General features: G+C 44.5%; 1 protein-coding gene across 1 annotated transcript in view; it reads right to left on the bottom strand.

Annotated features, from left to right (window-relative positions):
* Positions 1-24,202, bottom strand: part of LOC141105627 (uncharacterized) — a 150,636-nt gene that overhangs the window by 28,593 nt on the left and 97,841 nt on the right. The window contains exons 5-6 of the mRNA XM_073595586.1: positions 12,176-12,232; positions 7,272-7,331 (exon numbers count right to left, since the gene is read on the bottom strand). Of these exons, the coding sequence (XP_073451687.1) occupies positions 7,272-7,331; positions 12,176-12,232 (117 nt within the window). The remainder of the gene's footprint in view (positions 1-7,271; positions 7,332-12,175; positions 12,233-24,202) is intronic.

The raw sequence follows: 24,202 nt of genomic DNA, 5'->3' as shown, positions 1-24,202 counted from the left end.
TGTGCCCAGGCAGCTTCCAATCAATGCCCAGGCAGCTGCCAATCAGTGCCCACTCAGAATGCCTACCACTGCCAGTGCCACCAGGGATGCCTATCAGTGCCGCATATCAGTGCCGCGTATCAGTGCCCATCAGTGCCACGTATCAGTGCCCAGCAGTGCCGCCTATCAGTGCCCAGCAGTGCCGCCTATCAGTGCCCAGCAGTGCCACCCATAACAACCCATCTTTGCAGCCTTTCAGTGCCCATCAGTGCCCCCCAGTGCCACCCATGAGTGCCCATCAGTGCCGCCTATCAATGCCCATCAGTGCCGCATATCCGTGCCACCCATCAGTGCCTCCTACCAGTGCCCATCAGTGCCGCATATCAGTGCCCATCGTCAGTGCCACCTCATCAGTGCCACCTTATCAGTGCCTGTCAGTGCCGCCTTATCAGTGCCCATCAGTGAATGAGAAAACTTACTTATTTACAAAAATTTTTAACAGAAACAAAAGCAAAACTTTTATTTCCTGACAGGCTCCATGGCAGCATACGTGTGGGTAGGCTCCGCCTCCATAACTACCCAATAGGACCCCCTCTCCCATAAATCTTTGCTCTAGGCTGCTATCCATGTTCCTTTTTTGTCCTCCTCCGTAGGACCAGGTGTTGGTTCTCCTACCTGAAGATAAAACCTCCCTACGATCGATGATGCCGAGTGCCAAAGATTCCTCCGATAGGCCCTGACTGTTAAGCAGGGTATGGAGTGTATAGCAGAGTAGCGCTGAAGATTGGATCGGTTCATCTATGTGTGCACGGTCTGTTTGCCTAATGTTTCAGGCGACCATTATCTGCTGCCAAGTCCGGTGTGTGTGTGTATGGATGGCGTTTCTCGGCCCAGGTGATCGTAGGTGGAGGTGTAAGTTTTTACATTTCATTCACATATGGCAGCAGTGTTTATGCGTATCATACCTCTGTGTGTTTTTTTCCTGCTTCCTGGTGTCCTAGATTGGTGCTGATGCTCTCTGCGTTCCAGCAGCCGCTCTCTCTATGACTTCCGGGTACCGGCGTACGTTCTGCGCATGCACGGACCCGATACGAAGTCGAGGCTTGGTTCGCGCATGCGCGCGAGCGTCTCGCGTCTGACGTTGGCGATGCCGTCACGGGCGCCACTTTTAAAAGCTGTGGAAAGCTTTCAGAGCCCTGGGAATGATCATGGGGGATACGGCGACTTCCCGGGGCTACTATCTTGGCGGTTCAAGGTAAGACAATCTCTATTGTCTGGGGGTGGAGGTCTGTTGTCAGTCAGCTGAACCTGTGAATCTGTCTCTGCAGCTTCCTATTGTATTGACACTATGGACTCCTCACTGCCCCCTAGTGGCCAGCCCGCTTGTAGCAGGTATGTTTGCAGTTTTGCTTTTCTGCCTGTACAAGGATTGAGAGTAGGATTTTTAGGACACCAGCTGATTTCTTTCTCTATCTTCTCTGTGTTTCTTTCCTCACAGCCCTACTAGGTCTGATCCACACCGTAGTTCCCATAAAGGAAGTGGATCATCAAAATCACACCACCGGCAATCTTCCTCCAGGTCTAGCCATCATAGATCTCCTTCCAGATCTGAACAGCGCAATAAAAATCCTTCTCACCCCCCTTCATCTCACTCTAAAGAGAGTTCAGGAAAATCATGCTGGGGATGTAGGATGCCTGTTCCAACAGACAAATCTCTCTGTGATCACTGCTTCTCTAAAGCTGCAGATGAGAGGGATGGTGCAGACCAGCGTTTGGAATCTATGGTGAGGCGGGTTGTGAAAGAATCTCTACAGGAGAGAGAGGCCCAGCAGCCCCGTGATTCCCCACCAGACCCATTATGCCCTCCAGTGGGTGAAGGTTCTGTGCATGAGACATGGGAATCTTCCCAGCCAAGTCACCCTTCTGCTCCTGTTTCAGACAGCGGATTGGATCTGGAAGATCCTGGCGTGGGGTTTGAGTTCGCTTTAGTTCCTTCTTTGGTGAAGGCAGTAAAAGAGGTCCTGAAGTGGGAAGATCCAGTTACTTCCCCCCCAAAACAGAGGAAGTTTTTCAAGCAGCTCAATAAGGAGCGACAGTATTTTCCTTTTCTCTCTGAGCTTGGTGAGGTCATTTCTGAGGAATGGAGCAAAATGGACAAGAAAAGTTCCATGCAGTCAAAGGTCTTGAAACTATATCCTTTTAAGGAAGAGGAAGTAAAGCACCTTGAATCAGCCCCATTAGTGGATGCAGCTTTAATGAGACTAGCAAGATATGTAACGCTTCCCTTGGAGGACACTGTATCTTTTAAAGATCCTTTGGAAAGGCGAATTGATTCGGATTAAAGAGGATCTACCTGACGTCAGGAATGGCATGTAAGCCAGTACTTGCGATAGCTGCAGTCTCCAAAGCTTTGGAATCTTGGTCTGATAATGTGGATGAGTTCTTAAGAGGTATCTCTACTGAAACAGCTAAGGATTCTCCTATCCAAGAGATCAGGCTGGCATCAGCCTTTCTTGGGGAGGCATCTATTGATGTCATCCGCCTGATGTCCCGGGTTATGTTGGCAGCTGTTTCAGCTCGTCGTGCCCTATGGCTCCGTCCGTGGTTGGCGGACCCAGCTTCCAAGCAAGCTTGGTGCCAAATTCCGTTTGAAGGTTCTTCATTGTTCGGCAATAAGCTCGATAGTGCCATAACCCGGGCCACAGGTGGAAAGTCTGGCTTCCTCCCTCAAGACAGACGCCTACAAAATCAGAAACGCAGTTTTCCTAGAAGACAAAACTCTGATCGCGCTAGGGATGCGTGCAGCTACAGACCTGGTTGTGAGTTCTCTAGATCCTGGAAATCCAGGCAGTCTTCTTTCAAGAAACCCGCAAAAGGGGGTTCCTCTGGCAACCAGGACGCCACAAAGTCCTTTTGAGATTGGGCCCGCTCAGGCATGCCAGGTGGGGGCTCGTCTTCGCCACTTCGGGCATGTCTGGGCGGCCTCAATCCGAGATTACTGGACCATCAAGACGGTCTCCTCCGGTCACAAGTGGGTTTTCAGCAATACCCCAAGACTCAGATTTGTTCCCACATCTCCTCCAGGTTCAGAAGAGAAAAAGCAGGTCCTATTAACCTACGTGAGCTGTTTATTGGATCAAGGCGCAGCCATCCCTGTTCCAGAAAACGAACAAGGCAAAGGCATGTATTCTCCTCTGTTCATGATACAGAAGAAAAACGGTACATGGAGGCCAGTAATAAATTTAACACATCTCAATTCCTTTATCCGAAAAGAAAAGTTCAAAATGGAGTCTTTAATTACGATCCAACAATCAATACATCTGGGAGATTGGATGATTTCAATCGATCTAAAAGATGCATACTTTCACGTGCCAGTGGCAACAGAGTTCCAACAATTCCTCCGCTTTGCGGTAGGCAATCAGCATCTGCAGTTCACATGTCTACCCTTTGGCCTAACAACGTCACCTCGGGTCTTCTCAAAGGTCCTGTTGTCGGTTGTGGCTCTACTCCGTATCAAGGGAGTTCGTCTCCACCACTATTTAGACGACCTACTTCTCCTAGCTCAGAACGAAGATCAACTGTTAGAGCACAGGAGCTTAGTCATCTCCACCCTGCAGGAATTCGGGTGGCTTCTGAATCTAGAGAAGAGCCATTTAGAGCCAACACAATCTCTGGTGTTTCTAGGGGCTCACTTCAACACATTGGAAGGCACCATCTCCCTTCCAGAGGAGAAGATTGGAGTGATTCGAGACAGAATACACGTGGCCCTTGCGTCGTCTCACCTCTCAGCTCTCCAATGCCTGAAAGTAATTGGCACAATGACAGCTACCATTCCTATGGTGAAGTGGGCCCAATGGCATACACGACCCTTCCAAAAAGGGTTCCTTCAACAATGGGATTCTTCCAGCCAAGTCTAGCGCATACACCTTACGTCATCCATGAGGACGTCTCTCCTTTGGTGGCTTCAAGGGAAGAATCTGCGCAATCACCATTCAATCATGCCCATCTCATGGGTCACGTTAACTTCGGATGCCAGCAATCGAGGTTGGGGCGCTCACTGCCTTTCAGAAGTGGCGCAAGGCCAATGGGGTTTCCCTGCTTGAGGGATTGTCTCCAACATTCTGGAGCTGAGGGCCGCCTTTCAGGCACTCCTGTCATTTCGCCATCTAATAGAAGGTTCATCTGTGATGCTAAGGTTGGACAATACAACCGCGGTGGCTTACATAAAGAAGCAAGGTGGAACTCGCAGCTGGTCTCTGCTACAGGAAGTGGAGCCAATAATGAGCTGGGCTCAGAAGTATTTGTCCAACATCTCGGCGGTTTACATTCCGGGGATCCAGAATGTACAGGCGGACTTCCTCTCGAGAGTGCAAATGGACAACAACGAGTGGTCTCTCCACAGAGAGGTGTTCGAGTGGCTTCTGACCCTGGGAGTACTTCCAGAGGTCGATCTATTTGCTTCTCCATGCAATCACAAAATGCCCAGATATTATTCGAGGTTCAGAGACCCTCAGGCTTACGGGATAGATGCTCTCTCAGATCATTGGAAGTTTCAGAAGGCTTATGCCTTCCCTCCGGTACCGGTGATTCTGCAATTCCTCCGGAGGCTCAGAACAGAGAAGGTGGAGATCATTGCAGTGATTCCTTTCTGGCCCAACAGGCCGTGGTTTCCTCTGTTATCACTCCTGAGTTATCAAGACCCAGTTCCCCTTCCTCTTAGGCCGGATCTACCGTCGCAAGGCTCGACGTTACACCCATGCCCATCTTGCCTACACCTCAGGGTGTGGTTCTTGAGAGGGAAAGGCTTGAATCCCTAAGCTGTCCGGAAGAAGCTATTCCAACTCTTCTTAGTGCCCGGAGGGGAAGTGCGAACAGAGTATACGAACGGATATGGTCTAAATTCTCTGATCATATGTCTTCCCGGTCAAATCCGTGTAATTCTCCAGCAGTAGAGGACATTCTAAGTTTTCTCCAATCAGGGCTGGACCTATCTTTAGCAGTTAGCTCACTAAGAGTGCAAGTTTCAGCCATCTCGGCCTTCACAGGAGTATCTTGGGCTAATCACACATTAGTCCGTCAATTCTTTAAAGGAGCTATCAGGCTTAAACCTCAAAGAAGACCTAGGTTCCCCAAATGGGACCTTCCTATTGTCTTGGATTTTCTCTCCAATCTCGGATCAGATCCTGACAAACCTCTTTCCATGAGAGATCTCACGCTCAAGACCACCTTCTTAGTAGCTGTGACATCGGCTAAAAGAGTGTCAGAGATTAGAAATTTAGGTTCAGAAGAACCTTTCCTAACCTTCTTTCCAGATAGGGTAGTGTTGATTCCCATGCTTGGGTCAAACCCTAAAGTGACCTCAGTCTTTCATGAAAATCAAGAGATTGTACTTCCTACTTTCAGAACAACGGACGATCAGGATGTTCATCCACTTGACGTAGGCCACACTCTAAAGCAATATCTGGAGATCACAAGTCCATTCAGACAAACGGAATTCCTTTTCGTTCTTCTCCATGGTAAAAACAAAGGAAGGCGAGCTTCGGTCAGATCAATTTCTTCTTGGATTGTGCAGACCATTCAGAGGGCATACAAGGCAAAGGGCTTGGCTCCTCCAGAGGCAGTGACGGCTCATTCGACCAGGAGTATCTCGACCTCGTGGGCAGCTTCCCGGCATGTCGCGCCTGAAATCATTTGTAGAGCGGCTTCCTGGTCTTCTATTAACACATTTGTTTCTCATTATTGTGTTGAGCCTGCGGCTCTGTCATCTATTAATTTTGGTTTACAAGTATTGTCGGTTGACAATGTAAAATAAATTTGGTTTCTTTGCTCAAACATTTTTGCCCGCCCGTGTGTATTTTTGGGCGAGTTATTTCCCACCGTATGCTGCCATGGAGCCTGTCAGGAAAACAGAAAATTTATAACAAATACTTACCGTAATTTTCCTTTCCTGATAGGCTCCATGGCAGCAGGAGTCCCTCCCAAAATGTCTGGAGTAGGCTAGTTACGGAACATGGATAGCAGCCTAGAGCAAAGATTTATGGGAGAGGGGGTCCTATTGGGTAGTTATGGAGGCGGAGCCTACCCACACGTATGCTGCCATGGAGCCTATCAGGAAAGGAAAATTACGGTAAGTATTTGATATAAATTTTCCGTTTTTTTTCAAAATTTTCGGTCTTTTTTTATTTGTTTAGCAAAAAATGAAAACTGCAGAGGTGATCAAATACCACCAAAAGAAAGCTCTATTTGTGGGAACAAAATGATAAAAATTTAGTTTGGGTACAGCGTTGTATGACCGCGCAATTGTCATTCAAACTGTGACAGCACTGAAAGCTGAAAATTTTTTCTAAATTGATTGTTTAATTTAATCCTTGGTACCTTAGTCCCGCTTGCCCTTTCCCTTCTTTTTACAAATATTATACTTTGAAGTCATCCATTCTTATCCTTCACTTATAAAGGTCATGTGTGGTTTACCCAAATACATGTGGTAGGCACATTCTTGTAATCTTTTTTCTTATGGAGAGCAATGTGCTCCATAACATGTCCCATTGTACAGGTAGCTCAAGTCAGTCTGGTTTCTGGTCCTAAATGATGTGCTGAGTCATAATAACATTCTTCCATTATTGCAGGACCTCAGAAAATGGTGTAGTGTTTAGACCAGGGGTCTCAAACTGGCGGCCCTCCAGCTGTTGCGGAGCTACAAGTCCCATAAGGCATTGCAAGGCTGATAGTTGCAGGCATGACTCCCATAGGCAGAGACATGATGGGACTTGTAGTACCGTAACAGCTGGGAGGGCCACCAAATTGAGACCCCTGGTTTAGGGACTGCAGCCATCTGAAAAAATGCAGCAGATAAAGGACAGGCAAGGTAGACATTGGACTTTTCTCAAGTTGTGAAAGTTTAGTGTACTTTTAAATACTGACATAAAAGTCTATCCCATCCATATCCACAGTAATGTATAATAGAAAAAAAACCCAAAGGACTGTAAGAGGTGTTCTGATAGGACCCAGTTTTCATATCTATGTGAACCACAACATCAAATCTCTTCTAACATTATCAGATATACCATTTTGCATTAGTAATAACACTTTGTTCTCAACTCTCTGGTCAATATAAACTGCTTTAGAACTCCTAAGGGCTGATTAATACAACAATTCGAATGTAAAATATCAAATGCTGTCAATGGAAATACATGGGCAAGTTCAAATGAAGCCAACCCAAGCTGTAAAATATTCAGCATAACAGCATAGCTCAGTACAGACACAACATTTGTACATACATTCCTTTATCATACCTTGTTTAATGTAATTTGCATTGTTTTCAGGGTCTCCATTAGTGATGGGGATTGAACAGTCTGTACAGAGAGAAAAAAAAATTGAATGTCCCTAAATTATGAAATGCAAAACACTTTTCTGACATACATTCTTAAAACAGTAATATATCAATATACAGTATAGGAGCAGCAAGTAAAGTACACAACTACACTGTATGGCAAAAAGTTTGTGGACACCCCTCCAAATAATGGAGTGTAGAAGTGTTAATTTAGTCGACTAAAACATTTTAGTCGACTAAATGAATACTATTTTAGTCTACTAAAATACGACTAAAACAATTGAGATGACTAAAATACGACTAAAACTAAAAGCCATTTTAGTCAAAAGACTAAAATGAGACTAAAACTAAAATGCTATTTTAGTTAAAAGACTATGACTAAAACTAAATTGCAATTACTGAAATGTACTGGAGATTTTAGTCGACTAAAACGTAGGACTATTTAGTCGACTAAAATGTACTGGAGATTTAGTCGACTAAATACGACTAAAACAATTGCAGAAGACTAAAATGGGACTACAACTAAAATGCCATTTTAGTCCTAAGACTAAAAGTAACACTGGAGTTTAGGAGTTTCCAGTGAAGGGTCCTGTTAACATTACTATATACAAGACATTCTAGACAATTGTGATCTTCTAACCTTGTGGTAAAAGTTCAACGACGATCCTATTCTGTTCCAGCAGGACTGTGCCCCTGTGTATAAAGCCAACTCCATAAAGACACCAGTTTGGTGTGGAGGAAGTCAAGTGTCCTCCACAGAACCCTGACTTCAACCCTATTAAACACCATTGGGATATATTGGAACACCGATTGTTAGCCGGGTCATATCATCCAACATCAGTACCTGACCTCCAAATGCTCTTTTGGCTGAATACGGCATCAATTTCCACACACCCACTCCAAAATATTGTGGAACACATCACCAGACAAGTGAAGGCTGTTATAGCCACAAATGGGAAGTAGAGCAACTCCATATTAATGACCATGTTTTTGCAATGGGATTTCTAACAAGATTATGGTGGTGTCCACAAACTTTTGGCCATATCGAGTATCTATAGACAAACAGTATATTTTGACTTACCTGTAAATCCATATCTTGGAGTACAGTACAGGACACAAGCAAAAGATTGATAAACCCCGGGATATAGACTCATACCTACAGGTGACTAGATGCTGGCAAAGATTTTGAGGACACAAACCCTGGGCACCTCCCCTATAACCCTACCCCACTCCATGACTCCTCGGTTTTGAAGCAAGCAATGCAGAGTAACCACGGAATGGAAAGGAAAATATCCTGTGTCTTGTACTGTACTCCAAGATATGAAATGTACAAGTCAAAATTCCTCTTATCTTAATAGTACAGTACAGTACACAGGCTGAGTATTCATAAATCTAAGGAGGTCCCCAAGCAATGACGGAGAAGGGTGAACAAACAACTAGGCAAACAGAATTGTGCCAACAGACCCAACTTCAGAGTGCCACTGCAAGAACTTTGCAGAAGAAAACTGAACCAGCAGAAGATTGGATGTCCAGTGAATGGGAACTTATAGCTACTACATAAATACTTTAGGAAAAAAAAAAATCAAACCCACATAGTTGCTATCATACCTGATGGCTGGAGAGACCCAATGAACCACCTTTAAGTCAGGCCTATAATCATCTGCCATGTTAGTTCTGCCAACTTAATCAACTTTCCCTCCTGTGCCCAGACATCACTACCTGTACTCAGATTGGCTGATTTTTCTGTCAGTAAGAGGTAGGACACTAGGTTATGAAAGTGACAATTATTTTTCTAGTGGAAGAGGGAATTATCCCGATATTGTATGTAGCACTACCCCCGAAGGAGCTGCTAGATGATTGGGTTCCCTGTTACAAATGACCCCTCTGGCAGTACTATGCTCTCTGACAAACCAAGGCTGAATAAAAGGGTGTTTATTTGGGCGAAATGTAAATAATAGTTACAATAACAGCAAACAATTGCAAATATGAGGCAAATATCAGTGGCACTAAAAACTATTTGCAAATCGGGTATCATTAAACACAATTTCACACGGTATCTGAAACCTGGCCTAAAGCATATGTTACCTCATCAATTCATGATCCTGATATGTGGTGCCTACTGTATCTTTACTTCCAAAGACTCCTGTTCTCTTTGTATTGCTTCCTTCATGTGAAATCCCTGGTGATCTTGCCAGTCCATCTGCTTACTTATTTCAAACTGACAACGCTAGATAAGGACTCACATTCCTCTCAGTGTGGTCAGTTTTCTTCTTTCCATTCTACTTGGGAGCACAGCCTGCCTGCACTCCATTGGTCAGACTTGTGCCGAGACACGCCCTACTCAGCTAATCACTGGGAAGATCAATGTATAGCTCCCCCTCTGCCTCCTGCTGACATCCCCCCCACCACCTACAGTCTACACCTCCAGCTATTTAGGTTGCCTTATGCAGCTATGAGCAGAGGTCATGTGATCACTTATAAAAAGTAAAAAAAAAAAAAAGAAGAAGAGGTATTTAGAATTGTTTTTTTTTATACATGCACATAAACATTTTGCCTTGCATTTCTATTTTATACTGAATGGATTCTTTTACAAGGTGAGGGTTCACATATACTTTAATGGGGTAAAATCTCATTGTACAGGAAGCTCAAGTCAGTCTAGTTTCTAGTCCTAAGTAATCCACCATAAGAACATTCTTCCATTATTGCAGGACCTCAGAAAATGATGTAAAGAGAATGCAGCAGATAAAAAGGACAAGTAAGGTAGACATTGGACTTTTTTCAAGTTGTGAAAGTTTCGTGTACTTTTAAATACTGACATAAAAGTCCATCTCATCCGTATTCACAGTGATGCATACCTCCCAACTATCTGAGATGGGAATGGGGGACACCTATTAGCAAACGTATGTAGGCATAGGACACACCCCTTAAAAAGGAATTAACCAAAAAAAAAGGTTAAATCCACAAGGGCTATTTTTTATCACTACTATTCCTTTATATTGGCTTCTGAAATTTACAAATGCAGCAATTTAAAAATTGAATGAAAGGTTTAGCACCGGGAAACACATTTTGATAGTCAAGTGGTGCGTTTTATATACAACTTTATAGATCAGACCAAAATGAGGGACAGAGGGACTTTGTTCCAAATCAGAGACAGTTGGGAGATATGAAAATGAATAATATAAAGAAAACCCAAGGACGCAGTTTTCATGGTTATCTGAACCAAAACTAGTAATAACTCTTTTTTCCCAACTCTCTGGTCACTATAAAGCCTTTAGAGCTAATTTTCTACAACAAAAATTTGAATGTAAAATATCCGTCAATGCTGTCAAATGCTGTCAATGCAAATATATGGACAAGTGAAAAGATAAAAAATGCAGCCCTAGTATGTAACAAAGTGCGGAAGTGAAGTATCACCTCATGTGCAAATATAAAGCTGATAGTAACTTGTAGGTCAGACATCAACATGAACAATATACAACAACAAAAGGACAAACAAATCAGGAAAGTTTGTCACAGGTAGGAGAAAATGTCCATGTAAGACAACAACAAAAAAAAAAAACTGCAACTAAAACTGTCTGTGATAAACCAAAAAAATAGGAGATTCTTCAGTAAAATGAAATGAAGTCACATGTGTAGATGATGCCTGTAGATGATAATAAATCAACCACTATATGTGACAGGAATAACCACTTTATAAGATATTTTGCCGCATCAAGATGGAAATATTGAAGAAATGGGTACGCTTACCATGGGAAGTGGACACACTCCCCATACGGCGGTGGGTCAATCAGGTGTTTGGATTCAACAATCCGGCAGATATTTGATGGAAGGAGCTGGTGTGGAAATACGCCTCAATACTTCCGTCACAATCCGTGGTAAGCAAATGGTGTAGCTAGGACAGCCCGGCTAACAAACTTGGACTCTCATCCGATGGTCACACTTGATAGGATGTACGAACTCCAAATGGTGTCACATCAAACCATAAAAAAGGAAAGAAGAGAAGCATTGAGGCGTATCTCCACACCAGCTCCTTCCATCAAATATCTGCCGGATTGTTGAATCCAAACACCTGATTGACCCACCGCCGTATGGTGAGTGTGTCCACTTCTCATGGTAAGCGTACCCATTCCTTCAATATTTCCATCTTGATGCAGCAAATATCTTATGAAGATGGTATTTCTGTCACATATAGTGGTTGATTTACTATCATCTACAGGCACCATCTACACATGGGACTTTATTTCATTTTACTGAAGAATCTCCTATTTTTTTGGTTTATCACAGACAGTTTTAGTTGCAGTTTTTTGCGGCAAATATCCTATGAAGTGGTTATTCCTGTCGCATATAGTGGTTGATTTACTATCATCTACAGGCATCATCTACACATGGGACTTTATTTCATTTTACTGAAGTATCTCCTATTTTTTTGGTTTATCACAGACAGTTTTAATTGCAGTTTTTTTTGTTGTCTTACATGGACATTTTCTCCTACCTGTGACAAACTTTCCTGATTTGTTTGTCCTTTTGTTGTTGTATATTGTTCACGCTGATATCTGACCTACAAGTTACTATCAGCTTTATATTTGCATGTGAGGTGATACTTCACTTTTGCACTTTGTTACACACTAGCGCTGCATTTTTTATCTTTTCACTTGTTTGTGCAGTTTACTATACTGTTTATGCTAGCTGCTTTACCATTTTTTACCTACTTTTAAGTTTTATGCGACATTGTTTCATACTTATTGCTTTCAAATATATGGACAAGTTCAAACAAAGCCAACCCAAGCTGTAAAACATTAAGCATAACAACAGCCATGCATAGGTCAGTACAGACACAACATTTGTACATACATTCCTTTATCATACCTTTATCGTAATTTTCAGCCTCTTTAAGGTCTCCATTTGTACGGGGGCTTAAACATTCTGTACAGAGAGAAAAAAATAAAATATAATGTTCCTAAATGATGAAATGCAAAATACTTTTCTGGCGTACATTCTTAGAACAGTAATGTATCAATGGAGTAAAAGAGCGGCAGCAAAAAAAGTACACAACTACACTATATGGCCAAACTTTTGTGGACACCCCTCCAAATAATGGAGTTCAGGAGTTTCCAGTGAAGGGTTCTGTTAATACCACAACATACAAGACATTCTAGACAATTGTGATCTTCTAACCATGCAGTAAAAGTTCATTGAAGACCAGTGGCAGCTAGTGAAGTTTTAGTATGGGGGGCCGCCAGACCCCGCCCTTCCTTTTTGACCCCTCCCACTATTTTACAAGCCACACCCCTTATAGAATCCACCCACTCCGTCCCCTGTATTCCACCCATAGTGTCAGGAGTATACAGCTCAGCATCACAGGATAGAGTATGCAGCATTAGCCTCACAGATCAGGGAATATAGCATCACAGATCAAGGTATATAACATCACAGAGCAGGGTATATACACAGCTCAGCCTCACAGATCAGGGTATAAAGCATTACAGATCAGGGTACATAGCATCACAGTAACAGAAAAGGCGGGGCTACGCACTTACGTCACTTTCGGTACGGAGACAGGGAGCTTGGAACGCAGCTGGACCGTGAATGGATATTTAGCTTAACCACATCCATTTTATAACTTAAGTTTCCATTTTGTGTTTTTCCCTGTACTCTATTTCACATATTACTAGGAGTGTAATGTAATCTAGTTTCGTTTCTCACATCCCTGTTATCTTTTGTGTTTAGTTTCCTGTAAAGCACGTGATATCTTAAAAATAATTAGTTTCACTTTTGTCATAAATTGTTTCTGTATTTTATTGGATAATTTGTATGACGCGGTCAAGGGGCGGTAGTTTCTGAAAGCCCCCTTTAAATATTCACACCAAAGAATAAAGATTAGATTTGCTCGGCGAGACTTTTGTCAGTTTTTTATCATTGTCTCAATGGGCTAATCTCACAGGCCTGTGGGGATTGTAAGGTACATCTTATGCAGACTTATCAAGGGTCTAAAAATATCCCTAGACAATCTACATTTGCCAGCAGATAGCGGCTCGTCCGAAATTGATCATAATACGTCCCATGATTTTGATTTATATTTATTTTTCTCTTGCCGTGATTTATTTAGAGATCGATTCCTTTTAAGGGACCTATAATTAGTTTTTTTAGACCTCGATAGATAAGCCCTGGGTGGGCTTCAAGAAACTGTTCTGAGAAACAGTAAGATAAGCCCTGGGTGGGCAGAAAATTGCTCTGAGAAGCAATAAAAAACCCTGGGCGGGTTTTAAGGACTTTAAGGAGAAGTCCATAGAATAAGACTGCAGCCATTGTTTTGGGTAAACAGTGAGATAAGCTCCGGTAGAGCTTAATGAGTTATACAGTACTGTAATTATAAGAAAAAGTCTGATAAGGTGTGCCGGACAAAACCCAATCTTTTTGCTTTATCTTTCTGTTGCGTAGCTAGCTGTCATAAGATGATTTGTAAACTGTGTAATGTTTGTCTGTGTGGAATTTGTCGGGTGTCGTAAGGTAAGATGACACCTTTTCCACTGCACTGTTTATTTTTTAATGATTTATATATGAATGCTTTGACTCTAAAGTTTAAGATATAACCTGTATAGTATTGTAATCGGCAGAATGTTTCTGGTATTGTTTCAGTGAGTAAAAATATTTTCTTTTCCTTGCAGTAATCAGACCTTCAGTGTCATTTTAGAAAAAGAACTAAAAAGAGAACTAAAATATTGGGTGGTCTGACAGAACTAAGTCTTATACCGGAATTATTGTTTTAAGGTTCATTGGTGTTTAGTTTCTGCTGATTTATCTGTATAGAGTTGAATAAGAATTTTAGAGTTTATAAGGAACCCTGGATTGGTGAGTATCTAAGTTAATTTCTTCTCATGTACTAACAAATGTCTCTAAAGTGTCCATTGTATGAAGGTTTAATATATATAACAAATTTGTGTTTTAAGAAGGGTTGACAGTGAAGGGAGTAATGTCACTTATTCGAAGAGCAGGGGAGACTTATCAAGTCTGTCCCAGGTCTTTGAAGTATTGTGACATTAGGGACGTTTTTACCAATTAAAATATAGGTAGAGCGTTAATAACACTTTATTAAGGTAATACATAAATTGGTGAGGCTAACTTTTAATTAAAACATGTTATTTGAATATTTCTTTTTGCTACTGACATTTTTTGTAAAGGGAAAGTCAGGTGCAAAATTTGGATATTTGGCTTTTTGCCAACAGGGTTCAAGTGCTAATATCTCACTGACTGTAATAGATAGTGGGGAATTGTTTGCGGCATTAGTGCTACCGCAATTGAAGGCACTGTTTGAACCTGTTGGCACTCAAAATTTGGAATGTAAATAAAAATTGTTTGGTTATAAACATAGGAAAAGTAATAACATACAGAGTCTTTGTATCTACAAGAATTTAGAATGTTTAGAAAGAAAAATAAAGATGAAAATAAAAATTCATGCTGTGGAGATCCCCCGGCTGGACCGAGGCTCCCTATAGCATCCTAGCCCAAACATTGTCCACAATGGGTTTAGCAGAGTCATAGGATGGTAAATTTAAGGGTTAAATCAACCTTCTCTATGCTTGTACTGTGTGCCCCACCTCCTCCCCCTTACATTCCAGAACCAGATAAGGACCTCATCACATGAAGACACAGCAACTATTTTTTTTTTTTTTTAACAGCTTGCAAGCAAAAGTTAGCAGAATCTGTGTTAGAATTCTGGGGAAAAAATGTGGACACGAGGCAGGATTTGTTCAGTATAACATGCACAGTCTCTTACTACAGACATATCCCAGCAACCTTGGCCTTAAACATGCACTTACAGTAAGACAGCAAATATCAGATTGGGCTACAGGCACTGTAACTGATTTTTGCAAGAAGCTGACAGAGAAGGATGCTGCAGGATGTTTTGACATTCCTAAACAAACACCAGTGCAGACACATTATCAATATGATTTCTCAGGAAATCAAAAGGGGAAACTTTTATACAAAGAGGGAGGGGGCAAGGACAAAGAGGGAGTTACATACAGAGAAAAAGAGGAGAAAGGAATCTTAAGGGAAATTGTCTCGCCCTACAATACTCCCATTAACCTGGTAAAGAAGGCAAATGGTGACTATAGGTTTGTACAAGACCTAAGTGCCATCAATAGCCTAGTGGTACCGATTGCCCCATTAGTGCCTGATGTGCCATCAATACTTACCGCCATACTATACGATGCAGAGTATTTTGCTGTGATTGATTTAAAAAAATTTATTTTTCTCCGTCCCTGTAGACGAGGAGACACGGCCACTCTTTATTTTTACTGTGTCGATTGACCAACACAGTCATCAGTTTATCTGGTGTAGAATTCCGCAGAATTATATAGACCTGTGGTCTATTCTATAGTACTCCAAGCCACCCTCGGGCCTTGGACTGCTCCTCATGGTTCTGTACTGTTGCAGTATGTAAATGATCTTTTGATTTGTAGTTCTTCAGAGGAGGACTGCCGAGCTGATAGCCTATCCTTACTGAAATGGTTACATGTATGTGGTCACAAAGTGTCTAAGAAAAAGTTACAATGGTGTAAACAGGAGGTTGAGTACCTAGGGTTTGTGCTGTCTTCAGGAGATAGGAAAGTCAGTCAAAAAAAAAAAAAAAAGAGCTGTCGCTCTTGTGGGTTTGCCCCGCCCACTTTCCAAGAAAGACATGCTTACCTTTCTTGGAATGATTGGTTGCTGCCGCCAATAAATACCTGACTGTTCTTTCTATGACAATATATTGAGACAAGTAGGGATGAGCTTCGTGTTCGAGTCGAACCCATGTTCGTCTCGAACATCGGCTGTTCGATCGTTCGTCGAATTGCGAACGATATGGGCCGTTCACGCCAAATTCGTGTGGCGCGTCACGGCCCATAATTCACTGCGGCATCGCAGTGCATTGCTTGCTGATGATTGGCCAAGCATGCACTATGACCCGCATGCTTGGCCAATCACAGCGCCGCCTTAACAGAGAGCCATAATTGGCCAAAGCCAAGGAGGCTTTGGCCAATTATGCCTCAGGGGATTTAGTACACGCCCCACACTATATAAGGCCGCCTGCACGGCGGCCCTGTGCAGTGTGTTCCGGTGTGCTTAGAGAGAGAGAGAGACAGTGTCATTTCATTTGAGTTAGCTAGATTAGGCAGGACAGTCAGTCAGTTAGCTGCACTTAAAGTGTATTGTGTATATATATGCATCCCAGGTGTTGCATATATATATATATACACTGTATTCAGTTTAGCTAGATCCGTTCCTGTTATCTTCTAGACTATTTACATTTAGTGCAGTGCGTCCTGCTCACAGTGTTCAGCTAGATCCGTTCCTGTTATATTCCTACTGACAGGCAGGCTTGTCTTGTTACAGTATTTTGAAGAAAATTACTGGTGTTCTTTTGATCCTATTAGTGCCACAGTCAGGCAGCTAGACTATTTACATTTAGTGCAGTGCGTCCTGCTCACAGTGTTCAGCTAGATCCGTTCCTGTTATCTTCTTACTGACAGGCAGGCTTGTCTTGTTACAGTATTTTAAAGAAAATTACTGGTGTTCTTTTGATCCTATTAGTACCACAGTCAGGCAGCTAGACTATTTACAGTTAGTGCAGTGCGTCCTGCTCACAGTGTTCTGCTAAACCTACAAGTTAGTGGGGTGCGTCCTGCTCACAGTGTTCAGCTAAACCTACAAGTTAGTGGGGTGCGTCCACCTCACAGTGTTCAGCTAAACCTACAAGCTAGTGGGGTGCGTCCTGCTCACAGTGTTCAGCTAGATCCGTTCCTGTTATCTTCTTACTGACAGGCAGGCTTGTCTTGTTACAGTATTTTAAAGAAAATTACTGATGTTCTTTTGATCCTATTAGTACCACAGTCAGGCAGCTAGACTATTTACAGTTAGTGCAGTGCGTCCTGCTCACAGTGTTCTGCTAAACCTACAAGTTAGTGGGGTGCGTCCTGCTCACAGTGTTCAGCTAAACCTACAAGTTAGTGGGGTGCGTCCACCTCACAGTGTTCAGCTAAACCTACAAGCTAGTGGGGTGCGTCCTGCTCACAGTGTTCAGCTAGATCCGTTTCTGTTATCTTCTTACTGACAGGCAGGCTTGTCTTGTTACAGTAAATACAGCTACCTGAAGAAAATTGCTGGTGTACTTTTGATCCTATTAGTACCACAGTCAGGCAGCTAGACTATTTACAGTTAGTGCAGTGCGTCCTGCTCACAGTGTTCTGCTAAACCTACAAGTTAGCGGGGTGCGTCCTGCTCACAGTGTTCAGCTAAACCTACAAGTTAGTGGGGTGCGTCCACCTCACAGTGTTCAGCTAAACCTACAAGCTAGTGGGGTGCGTCCTGCTCACAGTGTTCAGCTAGATCCGTTCCTGTTATCTTCTTACTGACAGGCAGGCTTGTCTTGTTACAGTATTTTAAAGAAAATTGCTGGTGTTCTTTTGATCCTATTAGTACCACAGTCAGGCAGCTAGACTATTTACAGTTAGTGCAGTGCGTCTTGCTCACAGTGTTCTGCTAAACCTACAAGTTAGTGGGGTGCGTCCACCTCACAGTGTTCAGCTAAAGCTACCTGTAGAAGGTTGGTGGTGTTCTCATACTACAGGCAGGCAGTTGATTTTGCTAGCTGCAGTATCAGTACATATATATATATATATATATATATATATATATATATATATATATATATCCCAGCTTAGTGCAGCTACAGGCCATTAGTATGTCTGGAAGGCCAAGAAGGAGAGGCAGACAGTCACAAGCCAATAAGAGAGGGCAAGCAGGCTCTGTGTCTAGTGCTGGTCGTGGAGACGGTGCATCCTCATCAGCACATGGCCATGGGACATGCTTGGCCTTTTTTTCGGCAGCTGGCCATGTTGAGCCGCAACATGCGGAAGACTTGGTCGAGTGGATGACCAAGCCGTCCTCATCCTCCTCATCCTCTCTCACCCATGCCCAGGGTACTTTGTCTGGCAAAACAGCGGCCTCTTCCCTCGGCTCAATGTCATCAGTGACTCCTTCCCTAGCCCCACCATGTCCTCCTGAGGAGTCCCTCGAACTGTTTGACCACAGTGTTGGGTACATGCTCCAGGAGGATGCCCAGCGTTTGGAAGGCTCTGATGATGATACTGAGCTCGATGAAGGCAGTAACACGAGCACGGACAGAGGGGGTGCCCAAGAAGGACAGCAATCTGGCAGTCATGCTCCCCCTGCTGCAGCATACTGCCAGGTTTGCTCCAGTGATGAGGAGGGAGGGGATGATGAGGTCACTGACTCAACGTGGGTGCCTGATAGGAGAGAGGAGGAGGAGGAGGAGGAGGCGGCACATCACCAACGAGGCAGGATGCCCTCCAGGGGCCAGCCTAAGGGCAGCACATTGACTGCATCACACCCCAAAGCTCCACATGTGCAGGGCGCTGCAGTCTCTGCGCGTTATTCAAAAAGTTCTTTGGTGTGGGCCTTTTTTGAGACGAGTGCATCAGATCGCACCGCTGCTATTTGCAACATATGTCTCAAGCGTATCTCGCGTGGCCAAAACATCTCCCGCTTGGGTACCACATGCTTGACCAGACATATGTTGACCTGCCATGCAGTTCGTTGGCAAGCGTATCTAAAAGACCCACACCAAAGAACAAAGAGGACCTCTGCTTGCTCATCATCAGCTGAGATTTCCAACCCCACTAGACCTTCAGTCCTCTCTGAGACCTGCACTGAGAGGAATGAAGGTGTAGAATTAGGTGTGTCACAGCCATGTACTTGTGGGCAATCTGATTTTGGTACACCGACGTCAGATTGTACCAGGCAAATTTCCCTGCCCCAGCTGCTGCACCACCGAAAGAAGTTTGCTCCCAGCCATCCACATGCCCAGTGGTTGAATGCTAGCTTGGCAAAATTGCTAGCACTTCAACTGCTGCCTTTTCAGTTGGTAGACTCTGCCCCCTTCCGTGAGTTTGTGGAATGTGCGGTTCCTCAGTGGCAGGTACCCAAACGTCACTTTTTCTCACGGAAGGCGATTCCGGCTCTCTACCATCATGTGGAAGGCAATGTCCATGCCTCGCTGGACAGGGCGGTCAGCGGTAAGGTGCATATTACCGCTGACTCATGGTCCAGCAGGCATGGACAGGGACGTTACCTAAGTTTCACGGCGCATTGGGTGACTCTGCTGGCAGCTGGGAAGGATGCAGGACAAGGTGCAGTAGTGTTGGAGGTTGTTCCGCCACCACGCCTCCAAAATGCTAATGATTGTGACACACCTCTCTCCTCCACCCCCTCCTCTTCTTCTTCCTCCATGGCCTCTTCCTCGGAACCAGCGGTGCTCCGTAGTCGTTCAAGGGGCTACGCAAGTACGCAGGCCAAAAGATGCCATGCGGTGCTTGAGCTGGTGTGCTTGGGGGACAGGAGCCACACTGGGGCAGAGGTTCTGTCAGCTCTGCAGGGGCAGGTTCAGAGGTGGTTGACGCCACGCCAACTTAAGGCAGGAATGGTGGTTTGCGACAATGGCACCAACCTCCTCTCTTCCCTCCGACAGGGACAAATGACCCATGTGCCCTGTTTGGCTCACGTCCTTAACTTGGTGGTGCAGCGGTTCTTGGGCAGGTACCCAGGCTTACAGGATGTCCTGAGGCAGGCCAGGAAAGTCTGTGTGCATTTCCGCCGGTCATATAATGCCAGTGCTCGGCTGACGGACCTCCAAAAGGAGTTTAACCTGCCCAAGAACCGCCTAATCTGTGACATGCCCACCAGGTGGAACTCAACGTTGGCCATGCTGCAGCGGCTGCACACGCAGCAGAGGGCCATCAATGAGTACCTGTGCGACTATGGCACCAGGACAGGGTCAGGGGAGCTTGGTTTTTTTTCCCCACACCAGTGGGCCATGATCAGGGATGCATGCACTGTCCTGTCACCATTTGAGGAGGCCACGAGGATGGTGAGCAGTGACAGTGCATGCATCAGTGACACTGTCCCCCTTGTCCACCTGTTGGAGCACACGCTGCGTGGAATAATGGACAGGGCACTTGAGGCAGAACAGAGGCAGGAAGAGGAGGACTTCCTTAGCTCTCAAGGCCCCCTTTATCCAGACAGTGTTCCTGCGTGCCCGCCGATCACACAGGAAGAGGACGAGGAGGAAGAGGAGGAAGATTGTGTCAGTATGGAGGTGGAGCCTGGCACTCAGCATCAGCAGCAGTCTTTAAGGGATCAGTCCCAAGAAACACATGGACTTGTACGTGGCTGGGAGGAGGTGGCTGCGGACCATGTCGTCCTTAGTGACCCAGAGGACTCCGGACCGAATGCCTCAGCAAACCTACGCTGCATGGCCTCCCTGATCCTGCAAAGCCTGCGTAAGGATCCTCGTATTCGTGGTATCAAGGAGAAGGACCAATACTGGCTGGCAACCCTCCTTGATCCACGTTACAAGGGTAAGGTTGCGGACCTTATCTTGCCATCGCAGAGGGAGCAGAGGATGAAACATCTTCGGGAGGCCTTGCAGAAAGGTCTGTGCAACGCGTTCCCAGAGACTGGGCGGTTACAAACTCCTGTTTCTGGACAACGTGTTGCTGAGGCTTCGGTCAGTCAAAGAAGGAGCGGTGGAGAAGGTGGCCGTCTGACCGATGCGTTCAGACAATTTTTTGGTCCGCAACCCCAAGGTATGATCGGTTCCAGCAACCATCGCCAGCGTCTGTTTTACATGGTGCAGGAATACCTAGAGGCAAGATCAGACTTGGACACCTTTCCCACCGAAAATCCTCTGGGTTACTGGGTCTTGAGGATGGATCACTGGCCAGAGCTTGCACAGTATGCAATTGAGCTACTGGCCTGTCCTGCATCCAGCGTTCTTTCGGAACGCACATTCAGTGCTGCTGGAGGCGTGGTAACCGATCACAGGGTGCGTCTGTCCACTGACTCGGTCGATCGACTGACCTTCATAAAAATGAATGAGTCTTGGATCACCACCAGCTACCAAGCACCTGATGCTGATGTAACTGAATAATTTTTTTTGAAATCTCAGATCCCTTCAAAGACTGCCTATGCTGATGCTGAGTGACTATTCCTGAGTAATTATCCTCTTCCTCCTCAATCATCACGCTGATAGCTTGTAAGAGCATTTTTGGTTCTGGGCGCCACCACCAGTGCCTAAGGCACAATTTTTCAGCCCCTGTTTAACAGGGGCGTGTAATTACGATTTTTGATGTAATACTTTGCAGCAGGGCTCGTTCCTGCATTCCAACTAGAGTGTCTGTGAGGGGTTGCAGTGTTGTGGCACCAGCACCAGTGCCTAAGGCCCAATTTTTCAGCCCTTGTTTAACAGGGGCGTGTAATTACAATTTTTGATGCAATACTTTGCAGCAGGGCTCGTTCCTGCATTCCAACTAGAGTGTCTGTGAGGGGTTGCAGTGTTGTGGCACCAGCACCAGTGCCTAAGGCCTAATTTTTCAGCTCCTGTTCAACAGGGGCATGTAATTACAATTCTTGATCTAATATTTCACAGCAGAGCCCTGTGAGGGCTTACAGTGTTGTGGCCACAGCAACACCTAAGGCCCAAATTTCTGCTGAGTATATAGGGCAGGACCCTACTTTCAAACAACTAACTTACAAACGACTCCTACTTGCAAACGGAAGGAGACAACAGGAAGTGAGAATAAATCTACCCCTAGGAAGGGAAATTCTCTCCTGTAAGAGTTAATATGGGAAAAACATTTCTCCTTTCCACTGATGCTTTCCAATCCATTGGGACAAAAAGTGAGGTGAAATCTTCTGAAGAGGAGGAAAGACAGCAAAACAAATGTCACAGGGGTGATAACCCTTCCCTATGTTTTCCAAAAAGCTTAAAAAAGATTTTTTGGCTGGAGCTAAACACGTTAAAAATGTACCCGTTCAAAATTACAAAGAGATTCTACTTAACAACAAACCTACAGCCTGTATACTGCTGTTCAGAGTATATAGGGCCTGGTGGCCCCACACCTTTCCTTATTTTAATTTGGGTGCGGGGTTCCCCTTAATATCTATACAAGACCCAAAGGGCCTGGTAATGGACTGGGGGGTACCCATGCCGTTTGTCTCACTGATTTTCATCCATATTGCCAGGACCCGACATTACATTAAACCCGCAAGCAGTTTTAAATGAGATTTTTTCCTTTAAAAATGACATTTGGTGCAGGGACTGTTCTAAACACGGGAAACACGCGTCACTTTACAGGCATACTATAGACACCCCTCAGGTACGATATTTAAAGGAATAGTTCACTTTTTTTTTTTACTTTAAGCATCATTAAAATCACTGCTCCCGAAAAAACGGCCGTTTTTAAAAGTTTTTTTTGCATTGATACATGTCCCCTGGGGTAGGACCCGGGTCCCCAAACCCTTTTTAGGACAATACCATGCAAATTAGCCTTTAAAATGAGCACTTTTGATTTTGAACGTTCGAGTCCCATAGACGTCAATGGGGTTCTAACGTTCGTGCGAACTTTCGGTCCGTTCGCAGGTTCTGGTGCGAACCGAACCGGGGGGTGTTCGGCTCATCCCTAGAGACAAGCAACCCTCTCTGAAATGTCTGATACTGTAAAATGGTCTGATGAAATGTTAAATGTTTTTGCCATGTTGAAATGTGCAATGGTTACCAGCCCGAGCCTCGGCCTCCCTGAAATATGGCAAAATGTATAACTTGTTTGCCAGGTAAATTTGCAGAACATTGGCGGGAGTACTGGCCCAGGAACATGGTGGGAGACTGCGCCCTGTATTTTTTTTTTTTTTTTCTCTCAAAGATGGTCCCGGTGCAGGTTCAAGGCATGCCCGCGTGTCTCAGAACTCTAGCATTCTGTGTAATGGTGGTTGAGATGGCCACTTCTTTCACTCTGGGGACACGACACCACACTTCACACCACCCACAATGTGTCAATCCTGTTGAAAAATGTACATACACAGCACATGTCTGCTCAGAGGTTGAGCGGATATGAGGTGATTTTGCTGTCCAATCCAAAATTGCACATCAAATATGTTTCTCCCACTGCAGGCCCAGTGCCAATTTTAAACGCCCTTTTAGGATTAAAAGGAGAACAGGATGAGGTTGTGCCACAACATGACTGCGTTGACCTCATTCACCGAGACACATCACCCAGGTCTGATTTGTCTTCCACAGCACTACCAGACACACAGAGTGTTTTTGTGAATGGCTCTTGCTCTAGGCCAAATGATCACACATACAATGCAGGGTATGCAGTCGTGCAGCTTCCAGATGTTATACTTGAGGCCAAACCTATCTCATGTCAATTAGCACAGGCTGCTGAATTAATTGCACTCACTAAAGCATGCCCGATCTTTGAAGGTCAGGATGTAAACATTTACACTGACTCGAAGTATGGGTACGGCGTGGTACACGACTTCGGTGTGATATGAAGTAGGCATGGCTTTGTGGCAGCAGATGGAAAGAACGTTTCACATTCTTCTTTGGTAATGTTATTGCTAAAAGCTATCCAGCTACCTAAAACACTGGCTATAGTACATTGCAGAGCACATACAGGCCAACAGACAGAGATAGCCAGGGAAAACGCTCTGGCTGACCTTGCTGCTAAACAAGCTGCTATCTCACAGACAGCAGACATCCAAATGGCTCTGCTGATACCTGACCTATCCCCATTTGAACAGTCACTTGCAGATCTCCAGGATTATGCATCAAATTATGAGTTAAGGGACTGGGATAAAAAGGGTGTGCAGAAAGATCCAAAAAACTGGACTTCTCTGCAAAGAGGGGAAAACATGTATACCAGCGGCAAGTGCATCACTTTTCATCTCACAGTACCACAGAATAGGCCACGCAGGTATACAGGTCACGGTGGATCTGCTGATCTTCTGAGTAGAGATTTTTATATTCTCAAGATGGGTCGAACTTTTCGTGAG

This window comes from Aquarana catesbeiana, linkage group LG08 (assembly GCF_042186555.1).
Source record: "Aquarana catesbeiana isolate 2022-GZ linkage group LG08, ASM4218655v1, whole genome shotgun sequence".
In the NCBI taxonomy this organism is placed as follows: Eukaryota; Metazoa; Chordata; class Amphibia; order Anura; family Ranidae; genus Aquarana; species Aquarana catesbeiana.
This window is presented reverse-complemented; position numbering and strand designations above follow the sequence as displayed.